Source organism: Labeo rohita, chromosome 6, assembly GCF_022985175.1.
Source record: "Labeo rohita strain BAU-BD-2019 chromosome 6, IGBB_LRoh.1.0, whole genome shotgun sequence".
In the NCBI taxonomy this organism is placed as follows: Eukaryota; Metazoa; Chordata; class Actinopteri; order Cypriniformes; family Cyprinidae; genus Labeo; species Labeo rohita.
The window spans coordinates 30821313-30843611 of NC_066874.1; the positions used below are offsets into that span (position 1 = coordinate 30821313).

General features: G+C 35.3%; 1 protein-coding gene across 1 annotated transcript in view; it reads right to left on the minus strand.

Moving 5' to 3' along the window:
• Positions 1-22299, minus strand: part of mtss1 (MTSS I-BAR domain containing 1) — a 55336-nt gene that overhangs the window by 9917 nt on the left and 23120 nt on the right. Inside the window, 5 exon segments of the mRNA XM_051112251.1 lie at positions 567-724; positions 8472-8546; positions 10281-10317; positions 10319-10373; positions 11275-11359. Of these exon segments, the coding sequence (XP_050968208.1) occupies positions 567-724; positions 8472-8546; positions 10281-10317; positions 10319-10373; positions 11275-11359 (410 nt within the window).

A 22299-nucleotide genomic window follows, 5' to 3' on the forward strand; every position in this document is an offset into this window, starting at 1 on the left:
CAAATAAAATTTTTGGTCACAAATTTTTATCAGTTTTACTGGTAGTCCACTGTATGAAGACTTTTTGGATATAATAGGTCACCGTTTATTTTGCTATCCTCACTTACATAAATGAACTATAGTGTCCTGCACCCACTAGTACAAAATATCAAAAACTATATCTGGTGCGTAATTTTTGGTTTGACTGTATTTTTACAACAGCACACCTGGATGAATCTGTCAAATTTCAGCCGAAAAATAAAAAAGCATATATAAATAAAAAATAAAAAGAAATGCATGCATGAAGAAAATACAGCCTAGGAAATTGTTTTGAATAATTAAGTATTTTTCATGGCATTTAAGCACTTCTCTCATAACTCTAATCCATTCTGATGTTTTAATGTAAAACAGAAGTGAGAATCATTAACGATTTATTAATGCTTAATGAAAAACAGCATCAATTAAAGGCATTTAGTATTACACGGCACCAGAAATATCGTTTTTTTTTCATGTTAAAATTCGTCTTAAAGCAGGCATGTTCTTTTTGCAAAATATAGTGTCTTATCAGAGTTTGCTGAGGCACTCACCAGGACAGGTTTGAGCATTGTGACGAATGAGCAGAATCTTCCTCTTTCCTCGATAAGTGCTCGACACACGGCTCTTTTCTCAGTCTCCTCTAAAACTGCGTAGCGCGTGTTAACGTCCTGAAGAGCGCTGTCCAGCTGCATCCGCACCTCGTCTTTACCTACGCAAACACAACAATATTTCATAAACCACTGACAGGACAAGACTTAGACTTTGCTTGTGACTGGCAACAGTATGAACAGGACACATCAGCTGCAATTTTCGCAAGATTTCATGGCAATGACAAATGTTATAACAGCATGTAAATAATACTAAAACAACAATGAATGCAAAACAGCTCTGCTGATATGTGAAGAAAGGAATAGCTTTGCCTGGCAGTTTGTTAAAACTCATGTTGTTTTCAACCACTAGGAGGCGGTAAAGTTTCTATAAACACTTAATACACCATGCAAATATTTGCTGCAATGCTAATAGGAGTTCTAAGAACCTCTCTGTGCAAATTTCACAGGTCATTCGCGACCAGGCGTGACGACGGATCTGGGGTCTGGTAATGGCACACAGGTGGGCTGTATGGTGTGCATGTGTTCTTGTGTTGCATTTAAAGCCCAGCTGCCACTGAGAGCCCCTTACATTCCATAGCAGCTATTAGATAACACTACTAGTACTACATAGCAGTGGTAACAACTGACATCGATATCTAGATTCTACGGTGCAGGAAGGCTAATATAACACAGCTTGATGATGGAAAATAAGATGGAAAATAATTGGATTCACTCACAGGAAAACATGAATTAGATACAAGTTTGCAAGAAAAATCGAAAGTAGATGCAAAGCGTTTAATATGAGACCATAACTGAGTGATTTTTAATGATATGATGACTGTTTCTGTCTCCTGGTGCTTATACTGATAAAATGCAATGGGAGAAATGAGAGGTTAATCACATTTAGAGGTTTGTTTACCTCATGCCAGCACACACCACGTGAGGAGCTTTAAACACATGACCTGGCCTTTTCTGTTTTTCATCTCTCAGCAGATGCATCACCCCCCAACGCATTGCTTTTGCAATTACATTACTGCATTTTTCAACTGGGTATGCGTGAGTGTGCATTCATCAGGGGCAGAAACGAACTTTTCCATTAAGGGAATTCATTTCACGTTTCACTTTAATGGTGGCAGTCGTCTATCTTAATTGTCCAGGGGCATTTTTTGCCCCCTTTACACAAAACCAGTCATAAGAATCAATTTTTTTAAACTGAGATTTATACATCATAATAAATATGTTATATTAACTATATAACTATTGGAAAACCTGAAATCTGAAGGTGCAAAAAAAAAAAAAAAAAAAATTGCTATTAAAAGTTATTAGCAATGCATATTACTAATCAAAGATTGACTCTCGATGTATTTACGGTAGCAAATGTACAAAATATCTTCATGGAACATGATATTTACTTAATATCCTAATGATTTTTGGCCTAAAATAAAAAAAATTGACAATTGTGACCCATACAATGTATTGTTGGCTATTGCTACAAACATACCCGTGCTACTTACAACTGGCTTTGTGGTCCAGGGTCACATTTTGTATTAGCAACACATGATATGTGTACGATATATGTGATGTGTCAGCAAACACATCACAAATACATAGTGCAAATTCAATATATTGCTAAAAAAAAAAAAAAAAAAACGAAAAATAAAAGGTTCTTAATTAGCATCTCTGTCAAATGCACAACCTAAAAGAACCATAACTGGTTCTTCTGTGGCATCACTGCCAAATTCACCTTTCAGAGCCTTTGTGCATGTGTTTGCAGCCAATTTGCAGCTCTCAAAAATACACAAGGGTACATTTCCAACATTCCTCCAACAGGAGAGCATTCTGACAGCTTTGTAGGACATTCAGATGCATACACCACTGATCCCATCATCCCTATTGCTAACAATAACCTCAGGTGTCCTTTGAGACACCTGATCTTCTGCACTCAAAGCTGGCATGCAAGACACATGTATGGTTACTTTCAGAGGCACTATAGCTTTCTTCAGACACGTTTATAATGATGTTCGCTCACATTAGAAATAGAGCTGATTAGATATGCTGGAATGTTGAGATCACAATATTTATCAGAATGGGACATTTTTACATTTTCAATTTACCATATTTTATTTAAGAAAACAGAATCCTCATAAGGTTCGTTAGCATTTAGAGGACACCTCTGAGGTCTAGAGTGCATTTCAATCAAATAACAGAATCAGATGCCCTAGCGTTGCACAAGCACCACAGCACAGTAAATCTAAACAACCTCTGCAAATCAGTTTAACTGCTGCGTATGCATTTTTAGGATTTAAGCAATTCTCGTCAGTGTTGCGGAACTCAGTTAAGTCCTTTGACCTTCCAGGCAGAGATGTGATCCCTGGTGCTTGAGTGCATTGACCTTGTGCTGGATTGTGTGACCGTATGTGTGTTCAGATGCTCTTAGACCATTACACCTTCAAACATAGCCTGAAGTGAAGGCTAAAATGAACCTGGGTTGCATAGGACAGCTTAGGGCTGAGGTCGTCTTCAGTTTAAAGGGCAAAGGTCAGTAGGTCTGTTGATAAATCCCACGACCTGTCTGAAAGACAAATGGCTTAGGAAACATGCAGCTATATCTGAAATATGTTACAGGAGCCTGTTTCCTGTCAACAGAATACAACCCAACAGAGAAATGCGAAAGAATGTGAAAGAAAACCCTTACAGCACACAAGAAATAGCATAACAGTATACTAGAAACCGCTCAGAAGACTTCAGTCCAGTAGAAACATTCAGCAGGTGTTACAGCGTGATCATAATTGAGTTGCTTTGAGTCGACTACTAGCACACCGCCTTAGCAACTGCATAGGAACACCCTAGCGACTACCTAAATCATGTTAACATCATGGTGGTGAGTTTTATACTGGAAATCACCACTCAAATCTTCTTCTTCTAAAAAAAAAAAAATAAATAAATATATAATGTTTGGTATCTGGTAAGATTTGTAATGTTATTTGAAGAAGACTCTTATGCTCATCAAAGTTGCATTTATTTGATCAAAAATACATTAAAAAAAAGAAGTAATATTATGAAATATTATTGCAATTTAAAATAACAGTTTTCTATTTTAATATGCTTTAAAATATAATTTATTTCTGTGATGAAAAGCTGAATTTTCACCAGTCATTACTCCAGTCTTCAGTGTCACATGGCCCTTAATTAATCAGCATATTAGAATGATTTCTGAAGGATCATGTAAAGACTGGAGTAATGATGCTGAAAATTCAACAATGCATCACAAATAAATTAATTTTAAAAGTATATTAAAACAGAAAACCGCTATTTTAAATTGCAATGATATTTCACAATATTACAGTTTTTTTCTGGACTTTTAGTCAAATAAACGCAGCCTTGATGAGCAAAAAAAAAAGACGACTTCTTCAAAAACAAAACGTATAACTAAAAAAAACAAAAAAAAACCTCTGAACGGCAGTGAGTTCATTTGCAAAAACTGGTAACTGATAACTTTTTTACAATTTTCAAAATCATTTTTTCATTGTGCATCCTATTAATCTCAATCAAACTGCAGTTCTGTTAAAATATCTGAGAAAAAAAAAAAAAAAAAAAGCTAACACAATAAAACAAAAACATGGTAACATAAAAAAACATGATTTTTAAAAAATAAAATAAAAAAGATGTATATAAAAATAAAATATGTAAAGAGAGAGAGTGATGTATATAATAAATAAATAAATATATAATAACAATAATACAATAAAAAAATAATACATAAAATAATAAATATAATTTAATAAATTATTTTATATTTTTAAAAAAAATTACAATTAATTAACACTATTATTAATAATGTATGGGGAAATATGCATTTGATTAAGTACAACCAAGTGGAATGAACCGTTTTAGAAAAGCAAAACAGCTTTAGTGTGCAATTCATTTGAGCCATTTAAAAACAAAAACAAACCTCATTTAAAAACAGAAAAGGGAGGTGATGGGAAAATAACCCAGAGCCACTCAGACAATGGTGTGTGTGCCAGAGAGACATTCCCTCAGGTCTAGAAATCCCGAGCGGTTGGAAGCAATGATGTCATGAACAGACACCTTCTCTCCATAAACACAGGCAGGTGTGCAGATTTTCTGTGAGAAGTAGGGCAAAGGAACCTTACTGATGATGATGATGATGATGATAGCATCTAGCCAGTAGGTGGTACTGCATTGGATCTATGACTAAGGGCCCTCAAGAATTTCATTTTTAAAACAACGAGTGCTGTATATCATTTAGCATACTAGGTCTAAATAACATGGAAGACAAAATGAAGACATTGATTCTCAATGTATTAAATCTGAGATGAAATCTAAACAAATTCTAGCTGTTTAAAATCATTTAATTCATATTTAAACATAGTTAATTCAGATGCCAGTGAGAGAGAGCGAGAGAGCAGAAAGTCCACAGCACTGATCTTCATACCATCTCAAACACAGCAGCAGCACCATTGGAATACTAATGTGCATGAGTTTTAATAATTCAGATCCAACGCTCTTTTTCTTCACAATCCCCACAAAGGTCCAAGTCTTCTGAGCGGTCTGCCCCGTAGACCTCTGAGTAACACAAATGTATGATATAATGATGAATGAGCACTCAGAGACGCATCATAGGTCTAGACGCCATATTTATTTTCATTTTCTCACCATCTGTGAGAGTTATGGCAGTAAATCAAACAGCGCTAGGATGGGTTTATGGGTGTGCTGTGGTGATATAAAAGCGCTAGCCTCTGAATCACTTATGCTAACTTTATTCAGCCCCTATCTTATGATTCAGACTGTGTCAGGATAAAGCCATGTTTTCCTCATACAGCTGCAGATGACTAACATCATAGCAAGGACCATCTTAAGTAGGAGGTACTACAGATAAAAGTAATTTTATTGGAAACAACTTTCATAAAATGCATGTGGTGAAAATAGGCTAGTAATGAATCAAATACTAATGGCTACTAATGAAATGAAACTAGGCTACTAGCTATTTGGAAATGCAAAATTATACATGGTAGGAAATGCAAATATAGAACAACACTGCCAGAGAATTACTAGTGAATTCAAACAAAGTCTTTCATGTAAATACCCACAACGAAATGTGTTCAGCCCTTTTCAGTTTTCAGAATTAGTAAGTGGCTGATAAAACCAAAAGACAAACTGGATCAAAGGTCATATTACCCCTAAATACAAGACAAGACAGATCGTGCAGCAGCATATGAAAGGGAGTGTGTGACCACAGGGTGTTTTCCCAATGTTGGGAAAGATGACATGCCAGTGGAAGGAAGGATGGGGGATCTCTTTCCTCTTTGAGAGTTTGTGTGGCCTTGAGCTATGAGCTATTATAGTGACAATGTTCTAACAAAAACTGCTCATTTCCTCAAATGCTAGTTTTTCCGCTTAAAATGACAAAAAATGCATACGATCACATTCCAGCCACCTTTAAAAAAAACCCCCAAAACCCTTCAGTGTCACATGATCCTTCAGAAATCATTCTAATATGCTGATTTGATGCGCATTTTGTCAATGTTGATATTATTGTGGAAACCCACATATTTATATAGAGGTCAATACAACCGCATTTATTTGAAATATAAATCTTTTGTGACAATGTAAAATTCTGATCAATTCTGATCAATAAATGTATTCATTTACTTCTTAAATCTTTCTAACTCTCTCTATATAGCTGTCTTTATGTATTTGGAAAGGGCTCCTCGGAAAGTAGATCATCGTACTTGAGGATCCTTGGCACCAGAAAGCTTATAAATCATAAAATGAAGTTCAATCAGAGGTTTTTATGTGCAAGCACACAGAAAATGCAAGGGTCATTTTTATCAGATTCTCTGGAAACGTTGAGTAAGCATTTGCATGAGGGTGGATGCCGAATATAGAGCAACGGGAGCGTTGACCCTCAAACAGACCAAAGCAGAAGTGAGGAGTCAGTCTCTTAGTGCTGCCCACACACATGCACACACAGCTGAAGCAGACGACACCCACCATAATGACAGAACACATCTGCATACACATTTATCTCTCTCACCGCCTCTATTCCGTGTATTCAATTCATCACGGCTCCATTTATCCCTTACAAATCTTCCACCATCTTAAACTCATTTTATGCCACATCCCAACACTCTCAAAATGACGCCAACAGTATTCAAATCTTATTTAAGTCTAGTTAATCATTTAATACAAGAAGCTGAGTGTTACATCTCTAAACCATGTTTTACAATAAAATCAAAAGTATTTATATTTTGTAAAAAAATAAAATAAATATTATTTATGCACTATTGTTTGCATTGCAATATTATTCTCATGAATATTATATATATATATATATATATATATATATATATATATATATATACACATTAAAATTTTGAATTAATTCGAACTAAATTCAGATTAAATATAAATATTAAGACAAAAAAGAAAATAAAAAACAAACATTAATTTACAAAAACTGAAAATACTGGAAAAAAAAAAAAAAACGAATTACATTTTTTTTGGTAATTCTTACAATTTTGCAACATGCTTTTACTCTTATTAAAACCAACTTATTCATTAAATTAAAGCTGAAATTAAATAAAAATATTAGATTAAATATTATATTTGCGAAAAACTAAAAATATTGGGGGGAAAAAATAAAAAAGCAAATTTAAAAAAAAAAAAAAAAAAAAAAAAAAAAAAAAATAATACTATGATACAATAGAAGTAATACCAAAATAACTCTTTATTTTGGTAATTCTTACAGTTTTTAGCAACACATGCTTATACTCAGTGTTTTTTATTGCTTATTAAAACCAAACCTATAAAAATAAAATCTCATTAAATAAATTAAAGCTGAAATTAAATAAAATAATTTGATTAAAAATATTAGAATTAAATCAAATGAAAAAAAAATCAGATTAAATATAAATATTAAGGAAAAAGTAAAATAATAAAAATGAAAAAACAAACAACAACAAAAAAAAAAAAACATTAATTTGTGAAAACTGAAAATATTGGAGAAAAAAAAAACCACATTACAAAGATTTAGTACCATGCTTTAAAAATAATATATATACATTTTTTTTGCAGTAATGCATTACACTAAAGAGAATTTGGGGATGAAAGTGCTTAAATGTTATGAAAATAATGTTATAATGGACACTGTCTTCTTAATTCTATAATTCTACTAGCAAGCTTTATTGTCATTATGCAAATTATAATTATTATATAATGTGACTTACACATGTTCTTTATAGCTTTTGTGAGATTCTCCTAAAAAGTGTATTCTACCAAAAGGTTGGTAAAACTATGGCCTCATCATTCAGTTAGTTTAGGGATCCTCAAATCTGGTCCACGAGATCCACTCGTAGCTCAAACCCTAATCAAACACATCCGAGCATGCTAATCAATGTCTTCAGGATCATTAAAAAAAATTTCACAGGTAGATGAGTTTGATCATCAGCCCTCCAGGGGCAAGATTTTGAGGAACCCAAGTAAGCCTACTTGGTTACCTTTCGGCTACGCTTTTTGTCAAGCCGCAAAAATAAACACTGAAGGACTATTTCAAATGAACATTCAGTTCACAGCGCCTCATGACCAGAGGCAAGATGGCTAAGGCTGATGCCATGACAACACAGGGTGTGGTGTTATGACAACACGGGGTGTGGCGCCAACAGAGGACACGGGCATGTCCTATTGTGTTTAGACAAAGAGATCTGAGGCGGTAATTTGAGAATGTGTGCGTGAGTGTGTAACAAGACAACAGGACTTCATATGTTGCAACTCATAGAATATAATTAAGACAGTATTTACCCAAGGTGTTCACCCATGATTTCCTCTCTAACCATCAGTTCTTACCTTTCTTAACTTTCTTCTGCAGTTTAATCGTGTCTGACGATTTCTTCTTGATCTCTGCACGCGCTTTCTTATATTCTAAAAAAAAAAAAAAAAAAAAAAAAAAAAAAAGCAACAAAGGAAGGGAAAGAACAACATTAGCCTCTTCAGTTAAAGCAAAAACCGAATGTTAATAAAGGCAGTGATTCAAATCCCTAATCTTGAATTTGTTCAACAATAATAACGTTGCACGCCTTAGCAAGCACTGCTAATAAATTATTCACAATGATGTCAAATGAAACGACCCCTTAGCAACCTCAGACAGACGTGTTGGAGATAGCGTGGGTGCAGCAGCGCGAGCTGCAAGCTAACTGATTGAATGCCTAATCTTTTATATGACATAATGGATTGTTCTTATGAATAAATAATCCATTGTGAGCTGTAATATAACTGTCTGAGGGACTCCCACAGAGTTAAGAGCCATTTAATAATTAACAGTGTGCAGCTAATAGGACAGGTTTTCCGACAGTGATATTCTTAGGGGTGGTGATATACTTTTTTTTTTGCACTGAGATCAACAAGTTTTTTGTGCCAATTTTTTGCTACTGCACTCTTAAAGGAGAAGTTCACTTCCAGAACAAAAATGTACAGATAATGTACTAACTCATCCAAGATGTTCATGTCTTTCTTTCTTCACTCGTAAAGAAATTATGTTTTTTTGAGAAAAACATATCTGGGTTTTTCTCCATATAATGGACTGATATGGTGCCCACGACTTTGAACTTTCATAATGCAGTTCAAATGCAGCTTCAAATGGCTCTAAATGATCCCAGCCGAGGAAGAAAGGTCTTATCTTGTGAAACGATCTTTCCGGTTCAAGACAGTTAAGGTATGTTGAACAACACCCATCTTATTTTCTCCCTCAACTTCAAAAATCATTTCAAAATCATCCTACGTCGCTGCAGTGTTTGCCAAGTGAACATGCAAAGAAGATCAAATGCCCTTAACAAAAATGGTAAAACTGCAATGTAGAACGATTTTGATGTTGAGGGAGAAAATGAGATGGGAGTTTTTCGACATACCCTAACTGTCTTGAACCGGAAAAAAACAGAGTTCAGGCAGAGTAAGACAAGACGAGCATTTGAGGTTAAAAAGTGTGTAAACTGTAATTTAAAAAAATAAATAAATAACCAATTGATTACGCTAGATAAGACCCTTCTTCCTTGGCTGGGATTGTTTACAACCGCATTTGGGATTGTTTGGAGTGCCATTTAAACTGCATTTTGGAAGTTCAAACTCGGGGCACCATATCAGTCAACTATATGGAGAAAAATCCAGAAATGTTTTCCTCAAAAAAAAAAAAAACTATTTCTTTACGACTGAAGAAAGAAAGGCATGAACATCTTAGATGACAAGGGGGTGAGTACATTATCTGTGAATTTTTGTTCTGGAAGTGAACTTCTCCTTTAAGACTATGTAAATGTTTTAGAGTATAATTAACTCTCATCTCAAAGGATAAAGAAATACTGGATTCCATTACCATTTTAATTACCAGCTAAATCATTTGTGTATATTATTAACTGAACAGGCTGTATGGAACAGCCTTAATATTCTTCTAGGTATTCTGCTTTAATTTGTTTTATGAATTTTTCTTTTTTTTTTTTTTTTTAGGTGAACTCCACCTTTAAATTCAACGCACTTCGCTTGAAAAACCTCCATTAAAGGATTAAAATGATACTTTACCTCCTGCTGTACAGGAACTTTTTCTAGACAAAGATTAAATACTAAACCTGTTGAATTCTGATTATATCACGTAGGGAAAGAGGCCGATACCTTTGGCGTGGTCTTTATCCAGCTGACTGGCAACCTTTCTTCCACTCTTCAAGTTTCAGTTCCAGAGGAGTGATCAAGTTATCCATAAGAGCCCTGCACACACACATGCACAGGTTAAAGTCATCCATACATTTGAAGGAATTCACTTCCAGAACAGATAATTTACTCACCCCTTTATCGTCCAAGATGCTTGTGTCTTTCTTTCTTCAGTCATAAAAAAAAAAAAAAAAAAGCGTTTATTGAGGAAAACATTCCAGAATTTTTCTCCATATAGTGAACTTTTATGGTGCCCACGAGTTTGAACTTCCAAAATACAGTTTAAATGCAGCTTCAAGGCAGTCTAAATGATTCCAGCCGAGGAAGAAGGGTCTTATCTTGCAAAAACGATCAATTACTTTCTAAAAAAAAAAAAAAAAAAAAAAAAAAAAAAAAAAAAAAAAATTACAATTTATATACTTTTTAACCTCAAACTGTCATCTTGTCTATTCTCTGCGATGCACATGCAAACTCTGTGTAATCTGGGTCAATACAGTTCTCATTTTCTCCTACATCGCTGCAAAAGTACCAACCCAGATTACACACGGTTTACATGCACGTCTCAGAGAATAGACGAGACGAGCATTTGAGGTTAAAAAGTATATAACCAGTACATTTTTTTTTTTTTTTAAGGAAAATAACCAGTCGTTTTGCTAGATAAGACCCTTTTTCCTCGGCTGTTTAGAGCCCTTTTAAGCTGCATTGAAACTGTATTTTGGAAGTTTAAACTCACGGGCACCATAGAAGTCCACTACATGGAGAAATTCTGGAATGTTTTTTTCTTTATGACTGAAGAAAGAAAGACACAAACATTTTGGATGACAAGGGAGTGAGTAAATTATCTGTAAATTTTTGTTCTGGAAGTGAACTTTTCCTTTAATGTGTTGTATAATACATAATCTTTATTACTAATTCAACTAATGAGCTTATGAAAAACAAAACAATTAAACAGTCATACGTGGTGAATAGTTTGAGCTTGTTCTCAATGCTTCTGTGTCTCATACACATCCTGGTCAAAGCCGATCCGATCTCTTTCGTCGCTCCTTGAGGGAAAAAAAGAGAAAGGAAATTAATATCAGTGTCCTTAATCTCACAATCTTCCATTCCGAGCTCCATCAGAAGCTGCGATGCCAAGAGGAAAAACATGTTGCTTAAGAGTCCTGAAAGAAGAGTTTCATCACATTGTTCTCTTCTCTTTAATCCTTTCTTTCCCTCTCTCTTTCTTTAATAAGTGGCTGAATGGGCTTCATTTTGTAACATGTCTCAGACAGTTTGCTACATAACTTGTCTTATCTTTCACAGGAATGTGTGGTTCAAATGAAGCAACACAGAATTCTCATTAACGAGGATTAACGGAATCGTCTGCCCAAAAATGAAACTTGTACTATCATTTCTCACCTTCCTGCTCACAAATCAGCAATATATGGCTTCTGAAGACTGAGAACAAGTAATACGGATTAATTTTATGATGCTTTTGCATCATTGTTGAAGCTTGAAAGTGTCAGTCACACTGTAATTGCATGGAAAAGAGCATGGAAAATAGTCTTTCCTTCTTCCACAGAAAGAAGGAAAGTCAGTCATACAGATTTGGAATGACATGAAGGTGAGAATATAATAGCAAAACTTTAATTCCACTGAGTTGGATGATTATGTTACTCAACTCAAAATCTGTAAAAGAGTGACTTGAAGCACACTTGACCTAATTTTTTTTTCAGCACAGGCCTTGTACCTGCATTAGGGCATTCTGACCCAGAAGAAGGGAGGACAGGACACATATAGACATCTTGACCGAGTAGCATTTCCTATCTAAATATAAACATTTAGAGAATTTATTTTATTGGAAACTGAGAAAGGATGTTAAATTCTTCATTCTGCAAAGTTAATATAAATTTATATATGTGACCCTGGACCACAAAACTAGTCATAAGGGTTAAATTTTTGAAATTGAGATTTATACATCATCTGAAAGCTTTCCACTGACGTATGGTTTGTTAGAATAAGACAATGTTTGGCTGAGATACAACTATTTGAAAATCTGGAATCTGAGGTTGCAAAAAAAAAAAAAAAAAAGAGGAAAAAATTGCCTTCAAAGTTTTCCAAATGAAGTTCTCAGCAATGCATATTACTAATCAAAAATTAAGTTCTGATATATTTACGGCACGGTATTTACAAAATATCTTCATGGAACATGATCTGTACTTAATATCCTAATGTTTTGGCATAAAAGAAAAATCGATCATTTTGACCCATATAATGCAATTTTGGCTATTGCTAGAAATAAACCAGTGCTACTTAAGACATCACATATAATATATAATTTTCTAAGAAACAAAGATTTCTAGGAATCATGTTTTTTAAACAAAAATCTCAAGCAGAACTGTTTTCAGCATTGATGTTATAAACATTTATGACATACCAAGCACATTAGAATGAATTCCGAAGGATCATGAGACATGATAAATTAGTTTGAAGTATCAAATGACCCAAAATGCACAGTTTTATATAAACCTCTTTAATGCCATAATTTTGAGGAATTAGTGCCGTGGCCTCAAAGTTTTAAACAGGTCAATTACTTAGCTTCTGCATAATCACACTAATGCATCACTGCAGCAAAGCCTCCAGCATGCAGGGAGAGCAGTGCACATTCATCAAAAGACTGCTCACGCAAACCCCTTTCCACAGACATTGTGCCAGAAAAACCAGCTCTTCCACAACCCCTCAAGCCTAGGTGCTCATTATCTTCACTGCAAGATTGGTGTACAAAACTAGATCAACAAAGCCATGTACTCTGGAAGCTTCTCACTTTTATTTTCTTCATTTAAATAAAAGAGCTTGTTTACCAATACAAGTGTGTCGGAGATCACTGCTATGAACTGTATTTGTTATAACACAATTTTCCTTCTTAATTTCCAATTATTCTCTTTCTAGGTAAGGAAATCAGTGAAAAACAACCAATCACGAAAGGCAGTCCATTTTTAGGGCCACACACACACACAGAGACACACACAGCTGGACTTTGACTTTTGTCCAACCTAAAGTCAGCTGAGGAAAGGAAAACATAAAAAAAGATGCTAAATTTTTGGGCTAGCACATGTACGGCTGAATAGCTCAGCCAAAAAAAGCTTTATTTAATCACTGATCTGAGACAATTGAACTATTCACTCACTAACAGCTGAGGTAAACATCTGCAAAAGGCATAGACTAGACTGGCTTACTAACAGCCTCGATGATAAACTACTCTCTGAATAATTCTGATTACAAAAGCTGATAAACGAGTTAGATTATGCATTACATCGCAATAATATATCCATTAACCCGCCCACCCATAAACGCATAAAAGGTCATATTAATTGAGTCGGACACTTTCTGTTAACATAATCGACACCGAGTCACAGCGACAGAAATATTAAAGTAAATTATGTTAAGACTGTGCAAACAGTCTCAATACTGGCATTAAACCGTCTAATCAAATATGCTTAATACTGGACTGCTGACTGTGTCTGAGCAGGATGCAGCTGATGCAATATGCAAATTATGCAGAGAATGACTTCTCCTATTGGCTGAAAAACCTGCCATTCAACTGCCGTTAACATTCACTTCTCTTTCGGTTTCAATCTTTCATTAGAGTCCTCTTCCAAATAACCAAACATTTAAGTGAACTTAATCCTGACAGCATTTACATGGTCCAACTGGCTTTAAAAGTGAAATCAGATCTTCTTAGGGAGAAAAGAGTCTCAAACTTTGCATTTAATTTAATACTAAAATATTAAAATGTTAATATATAACAGCAATATTTCAATTCTCCCCCAAAAAAACTATTTAAATTTGTTTTTCATTAATTTTGTAAATGTAAATATATATTATATAATGCACATATTATATAACATACAATAAGACAAAAATAAAATGAACCTTACATGCTAGTTAAAAGTGCATTGTTCAGAGAAACAGTCCAAATTTACACTTCGACTGAGTGTGTAAATGACTGAGTGTGAAAACACTCCTCTATTTACCTCGTATTAAAATGAAACATTATTATGACTAAAGTTAATTCTATAATCCTAACTGAAGTCAATCCTTGATACTGTTCTCATTTTTTCCATTGAAGTTCTACATAAAACAACTTCTGTGTCACTGTACTTCCTAGTAAGTGTTTCCCAGGTCTATAGCCGGGGGCAGCAAATCTGACTGTTCCTCCTGCAGGACTAGACTTGTCATATCATGCACCTCACTGGTCTTTTTGTTGTCGTGTGCGTGATGCATGATCTTTAGCGCAGCAAATACTGCCACAAACTGGTCTCTGTTGATGTTTTGAAGTCAACTGATTCGGCTGGGGCGGTGGGACGTCACACCCTACCGCCTCGGGCTGACGCTCTATAAGTCTCATTACTGCCTCGACATTTCACACGCAAGATCTCAACACGTTACCTGCTGGGGGGTTAAGACATTAAACTTTCAAATGTCTCTGGTGTCAATCAACCTGTGTCAAATAAAAAAAGCACAAACGAGAGAAACTTTGTAAGAACTAACTATAATTACAGGTGTTTGACTGTAAACCTCTTTAAAAGTCAGGCAGAACCAGATGCCAATGTAAAAACAGTGTGAAATTTGTTTTTTCCTTCTTTAATTCCTCATAACAGTAACAGATCAAGCTGATTGCGCTATTCTGTCTATTCTCGGGATAAAACTTCAACACCTAGCCAATTTTCCAGCCACTTTAAAAGCAACTGTTATGCTTGGTGGAAACCACAACATTCAGTTAATTTAACCGCTTGTTGCTGTGTGAATCAGATTAATCTTTTGTTAGCAGCCATGTATTAAAACATTACTAAACAATAGCGTACCGCTTTTTAGACCTGTTGCGGAGTTGCGGCCTAGCGATTAGCACATAAATTCTGACACATTAAGTGAGTTTGGAAGGTTCAAATCTATCTTTCAAATCATCTCTTTCCCCCTTAATTTCCTGTTCTCTTGTCTGTGCCTATAAAGAAAAAGTAATAAACAGGATTAAAAAAAAAAAAAAAAAAAAAAAACCATTCTTAAGTCAATAAGTGGAAAACAAACTGTGTTTGAATGTTAAAAATAAATCCGGGGCAAAATGACGGAAATAATAAGATGGGCTGAGCTAGGAGGTAGTTTGTGTTTTTTACTTTTATAATGCATTAAACGGCCTGATATCAAGATCATGCATTATTACAATTAGAAATAATTAAGAAAAAAGTTCAATATTTACAAAGTAACTTAGCAGCTGTACAATTGTATCAGATGGTAATACCATGGTATGTTACCATGTCTTGAATGATGTGCATCACAGTATTGAATGACTGAATGACACACCATGAGAACACTTCAAAATAATAATAATAATAATAATAAAAAACATGTCTAAAAAATTATATTTTTATGTATTATATTTTGAACAGTAAGAGTTTTAATGTTTTTTAAAGAAGTATTTTCTGCTCACCAAGCCTGCATTTATTTGATCCAAAGTACAGCAAAAACAGTAAAATTGTGAAATATTTTTACCATTTAATATAAATGTTTTCTATTTGAATATATTTAAAAATGTAATTTATTCCTGTGATTTCAAAGCTAAATTTTTAGCATCATTAGTCACATGATCCTTCATTCTAATATTCTGATTTGCTACTCAAAAAATATTTATTATTATTATTATTATTATTATTATTATTATTATTATTATTATTATGTTGAAAACAGCAGAGTATATTTTTTTCTTCAAATTTCTTTGATGAACAGCATTTATCTTAAACAGAAATCTTTTTCAACTTTATAAATGTCTTTATCATCACTTTTGATCAATTTAAAGCATCCTTGATAAAAGTATTAATTTCTATAATTTTTCCCTCTAAAAAAAAAAAAATACACACACACACACACACACACACACACACACACACACACACACATACACATACATATACATATACACACACACACGCGCGCAGACTCCAAGATTTTGGTAAAATAAAAAATGTTTCTTGAACAGGACGTCAGCACATTATCAAAATAATATTCAAATAGATAGCAGTTATTTTAAATAGTAAAAATATTTCACAATATATCTGCTTTTGCTGTATTTTGAATCAAATAAATGCAGGCTTGGTAAGCAAAAGAGACTTCTTTAAAAAAAAAACATTAAAAAGCTTACTGTTCAAAAGCTTTTGACTGGAAATGTACATATGAAAAATAATTGATTTTATTTTATTTTATATAATTGCTTATTTCCATATTTTTTCACTTTATGTACTTTCATCTTTATAAAATAGGAACAATATCAAATACAAATCTAGTTTCTCTGAAACCAGAATAAAACATTCAAGCACACTCACATCAGTGTGTCCAGTACAAAAAGGTTTTTCACTGCTCTTGCCAATATGATGTATGATCCCCATTAAACCTCTTAATCACACAAAGACGGTCTTTATCACCGATGGAGAGACTGTACGTTTCCGTCCACGCTCAAATACTTTCCACTCGCGTGTGCCGTTAGAAAAGAGTCCATAACTCAACAAAGCCAAGCCTTTGCACACAACCTCAGAGGAACAACACCTAGCTGGCGTCCTCATCACCTTAAACGGTCAAAATCGTGTTTGCTCAAGAGCAATAAACTTTTCCACGTTTTCCTGAATGGAAAAGCTTTCGCTTAGCCACAATTTAATTTCCCTGCACGTAAGCTGGTTGTATGAAGAGAGCTAAAGGAGGACAGAAAGTGCATTGGAGCAGCATTCACAGCGCTCCGTTTCAATCTCAGATTCTCGATTGAGTTTTTCTGACCGCGGGTCAGTCACAATATATTCATTCAGAATGAGAGAGAGGCCTGAAGAATGAGACCTTAGTTAACAAGCACTCACTGCTGTCTGTGATATGATGCTTAAAAGAGGCCATTCTGTGGACAAAGACGACTATTCACACAGACACAGCGCACCTTGATCACAACCACACACACATTCAAAATGACAGCCACTTATAGTCGTGTATGCACTAGAAACAGGTTAAAGTTCTGGGACTTTGGTACAAAATCAAAACTAAGACAAAACAAGTGTTTTCATTACACTATTACTGAGTATTAAAAATAGTGCAAGCATAATGTAATAATGTGAGCGTTATTAATTCATGGCATGCTGGTTTTCAGGTCAGATCAGGGTAAACTATTCAGTGCGGACGTGCTTTACAGCAGTTCAACCAAATTCATCTGAAGATCAATAGTTTTCAGAGAAAAGTTTTGCAATCTCTGCTTGCTCTCACAAACGCTCCGCATGACAACGTTGCATCAGAATACCATCCAACTAAACTTCGCTACTGGGAGAAGAAGAGAAGTCTCGGTAATAAAACATTATATGTCTCTCATAAGGGTTTACATAATGCTAAATTACCAAAAATGCATTTCACTACAATGACATCAGCCAGAGGTCTACACTTCCAGCTGGTCTAAGACCAGAAATGTACTGATAAAGCTCTCCTTGAAAAATTGCTCAAACTTAATGACCCCAATTAAGGAAGTGAAATATTAAGAGTGTCTTAATGAAACAGGATTTTATGTAAGCAAATCAGATTAGCATTATCGCATGAATCCGCTAAGTGCATTTGCTCATACATAATGGTGCACTTTTCTCAACAGTGTTAAGGCCTGTTTGCACAAGCTCTAATGTAAATATGACACCAAAGTATTAGAAAAATGCCTTTTTGTACTGTAAACCTTTTTTTCTTTTTCTAAAATTAACTATATATAATCTTCACTTTACTGTAAACGTCACATATAAATATATATAGTTAATTTTAAAAAAAGAAAAAAAAAAAAACAGTCCGCAAAAAGAAAGGGAGTTCATAAGCATTGCTTTATTTCGTTTTTTTGTGACAGAAATTCAGACTCAGTGTGAACAGGTTTTAAAATGTCAAGAAAGGTTAAACACATGCTGGCAAACATTGAAATATTCCCTATGGGGATCAATTAGCTTGTATAAACCAAATCTCTCTGGTGTGGAGGGAAAATATTGACATTCAGCACAAGAACTTTATTTATGGTTGAAGAAATCAAAGGAATACAAGTTTTGCAATAAAATCTCTCTCATATATTAGTAAAAATTTGAGGTATAAATCACATTCAAGGAGGCATTTCTCCCTACACTGCAAGATTTTAACAGCTCTGAGTTGCGAATCATGTAATGTCAGATGAAGGTGCAATACAAGGAAAAGCTCTTGTCTATATAAGGCAGCTTTGTCAATGAAGGCTGACCCTGTAACAGATCAGAAGGCAACGTCAGCAGAATGGCCAGCCGTCCTGCGTGGACTTCAGGAACTGGTGGACTGAAGGGCTGCCAATTCAGCTTCATTCAGGTCATGTGTGCCCTTCAGGGGATAATGAATTGCAAATGTCTTGAAGAAAACATGTACATGCATCTGTGAGAGTTTGTGTGCACGCAAAACTCAGAGTCACTGTGCACCGTTATTCAAATAAAAAAAAAAAGCAACCAAACTGGGATGAGTAACGTGTAATTTCTCACCCCCAAAACCTAAAACAAAGCCCTAGTCAAACTACTTTCCTAGCGGCATCATACCACATAATGTGTCGTTGAACCTTCAGACCGTGATGACTGCTTTCTGTGTTATGTTCAAATTCAAACCAAAAATAGTCAAAGCCCGAGACGGCGTGGTCACAGGTCATTTCACTGGGGGTGTGCATGTTTCCAAAGGAAACGGTCAGCGGCTTGCCTTCCCCACCAAGGTCGGGATACTCTCGTAAACCACGTCTAGGGACAAACTTCCTCCCTAAGCTGACTTTAAATGATCTGTCACTGCATACCAAGGCGTCCCCAGTCCTTCCTGACCCTTAGGCGTTGTCTGTATTGTCCTTCCTTAATATATAGCACAGTGCATGCACAAACTCATGCATCTAAACGCAACACACAAAAATGAGATTCATCAGAGTGCTACGAATGTAAAACAGACTCCTTTTACCTACAAACATTATCATTCAACAAATCTGAAAATAACTAGGGTTGTCATAAGTTGGCAAGAGAGTTTTAAACACATACCACCATATCAGCTAGCTGAGAGTTGGCTAATGCTTTCAACTGAGTGAAACACTAAAAATGAGCTTAGCTAAAGGTCGCTTTTGTATTGTGAGCAAGATCATGTTGTAGAAAGGCTGGCAGTCTCAAACGCATTGAACTTCATGTGGTGCCTATGTTTAGTGGGAACCATACTGGGAAGAGATTATTTTAAGCATAGGAATTTTAGTATTTAAAACAGGCATGAACAGAACGGACTACGAGGAAACTCAATTTCAGAAAACTCAGATTAATACTGTTCAATTCTAAAGGAAAGAATACTGTTCAATTCAGGAAAGAATTCTGAAAAAAAAAAAAAAAAAAAAAAGTATCACAGGTTTAACAAAAAATAATATAGTTGCAAGCAGCGATTACCGGGGTTTAAGCACTTAAGGCATATAAGGAAAAGGACATAACATTATTTAGCAAGGCTGTCCCCACCTAAATCAATGGTTTTAAAAAAGCATTTTTGGCATATCCAGGTCATTTAACACAGAAATAGTGTTTCTGAATCTTTTTAACTGTTGTAGCGCCTTTGTGGTCCAATCTACTTAAAACTTTGCATGTGTGTTTAAATTCACCTGTTACATGTGCTCACCAGGTTTCGTGAAGCTTTGAGTTTTCCTTTCGGCTTTATAGGATTTTGGATAAATTTGGACTGGCCCCTTTTCTAAATGACCTCGTTATAGTGTCGCAAATGGTAAATTTAAAATTGTTTTGGTTAATTATTGACCAAGAGAGTCCAGAGAATTGTACTGCAGTGTTTTTTTTTTTCCTTCAAGATTTTTAACAAACAATTTGTTTGATGGCAGTGGTTCTAGAGGCAAAGTTGTCCAGAATGAGGAGTTCTATCATATGATACGAATATTGTTTACACCCAATGAATAATGCCATTTCGGCACTGGTTTGGTTCCAGTTGGGCGAAAAACCTAGAACTAGTACGCCAAAGTAGGTTTTCCAAGAAATACCCAAAAATTCCACCAGGCTCATGATCGAATCTGAGGCATGCGTTTTGTCTGCCATGAACCAAATATTCCAACGTCATAAGACACTTGAGCCTGCAACTGACGGTTTAGGAGTCATGAGCGATTTCCTACTTTTGTTTGCTGTAGCGCCCCCGTCAGGCCGATTGGGGCGAGCCATGGTCACGTTGTCCCTCTAAGTTTCAAGTCTCTACGACTTACGGTTTGGTCTGCACAATCAGTTTTATGTGGAGATCGCTGATCCGTGACTGTTCTAACAATTACAATAGGGTTTCAGCGCTACGTGCTTCAACCCCAACTAAGCAGCAACGCTATTTTAACATCGATAATAAAAAATTCTTTCTTGAGCAGTAAATCGGCATATTAGAACGATTTCTGAAGAATCACGAAACACTGAAGACTGGAATAATGATGCTGAAAATTCAGCTTTGCATCCCAAGAATATATTACATTTTTAAAATACACATAGGAAACATGTTATGTTACATTATTTCACAACCTTATGTTTTTTTGCTGCATTTTTCCCTAAAAAGAGACTTACTGACCCCAAACTGTTGAACTGTAGTATAAAATGTGCTTAATTCATCATACAGATCTTTTAAATATATCTCTAAAGAATTAATTTACACTACTTTTATGGCGTTTAAATATCTTATTTATCTCTTCACTCAGTGGTTACGTTATCTTGCCAATGTATGCTGGCATTTTTACATGAACAAATCTTTTCAAGCAAAAAAGAAACATGTATTTTGAACTTTACTTCTAAAAGCAATGAAAAGATCCCAGACATTTACTTGGTACAACAAGCACTGTGTTATTTCTGGCTACATAAACTTGGTTCTTCGCCGAAAGATCATATATGTTGACTTGTGATTTTTTTTAAAAAGCACAGATGGAAAGAGGATGTTTTCTGCTGGATCACAGGGTTGGGTTTGTACCACTTGGTTCCTTTCTCCATGTGAGTCATGGGGGCCCACTTAGCCACAAGCCTTAAAACAAGATAAAAGCTCCAGGCAGATTGTGTTCCAAATGATCGCTGGGTCATGCGAGTTCGAAACGTCCACCACACAAACGCCCCGTGGCACTGAGCAAAGCAGACGCAAATGAATCCTTCTAGTGAAACCTGACAGACGTCGTCATGAAACGTTACAGCATGTGGATTGGGGAATGAACAAGATCTCTAAGAGAAATTCCTCTACAAGCAGATGATCTGTGGGCATAGATTGCATAACACCTGGGTCTGGTGTAACACGTGTCTATAAAAACAAGTGTACAAAAAAAAAAAAAAAAAAAAAAACACATCACAGCCTTTGATTATAGCCAGCATGACCAGCTCACATGATCCGAATTGATCTGTCATCACATATGCTATGATCAATTTCAAACAAAACCTCAAATTAATCTGAAAAAGAAAGCTCTGTGGCTTTATTGCATCTTTTTATTGACAGCATGTGTTTAGCAAAAACAAGAATTTCAAAGATGTCATACTTTTCTGTCTAAACCCAACCATTCCATCCTTGTGTCTTTACTCCCTCTGTGCCGCTCTATTAGACACAGTCCAAAATAAACTTCACACTCTTTCCTTCATTCCTTAAACACTAGTTTAGCCGGTGCCCACTCATGCCCGGCCCGCACAAAAGCATCCAGTGTGTCCGTGTTACACAGTCCGTCACTGTTCACACCTACTCACGCTACCCACTGACTCTCTCCACAGCACAGACTCCACATTCAACGCCTGCTCATGATTCAGACGCCTTCGTTTTTATTTATATGTTTATAAAAAGTCACAAAAACGTGCTACCAAACAGCTCTGAGACGGAAATGTCAGTTTTTTACGTTCCTGACGCGTGATGCTTTTTCCATGAGGCCATGATTCAGTGTTCAGTGTTTTTGCTTATCTGCAAGTTTCCGTCTCCTGCTGGCCTGTAT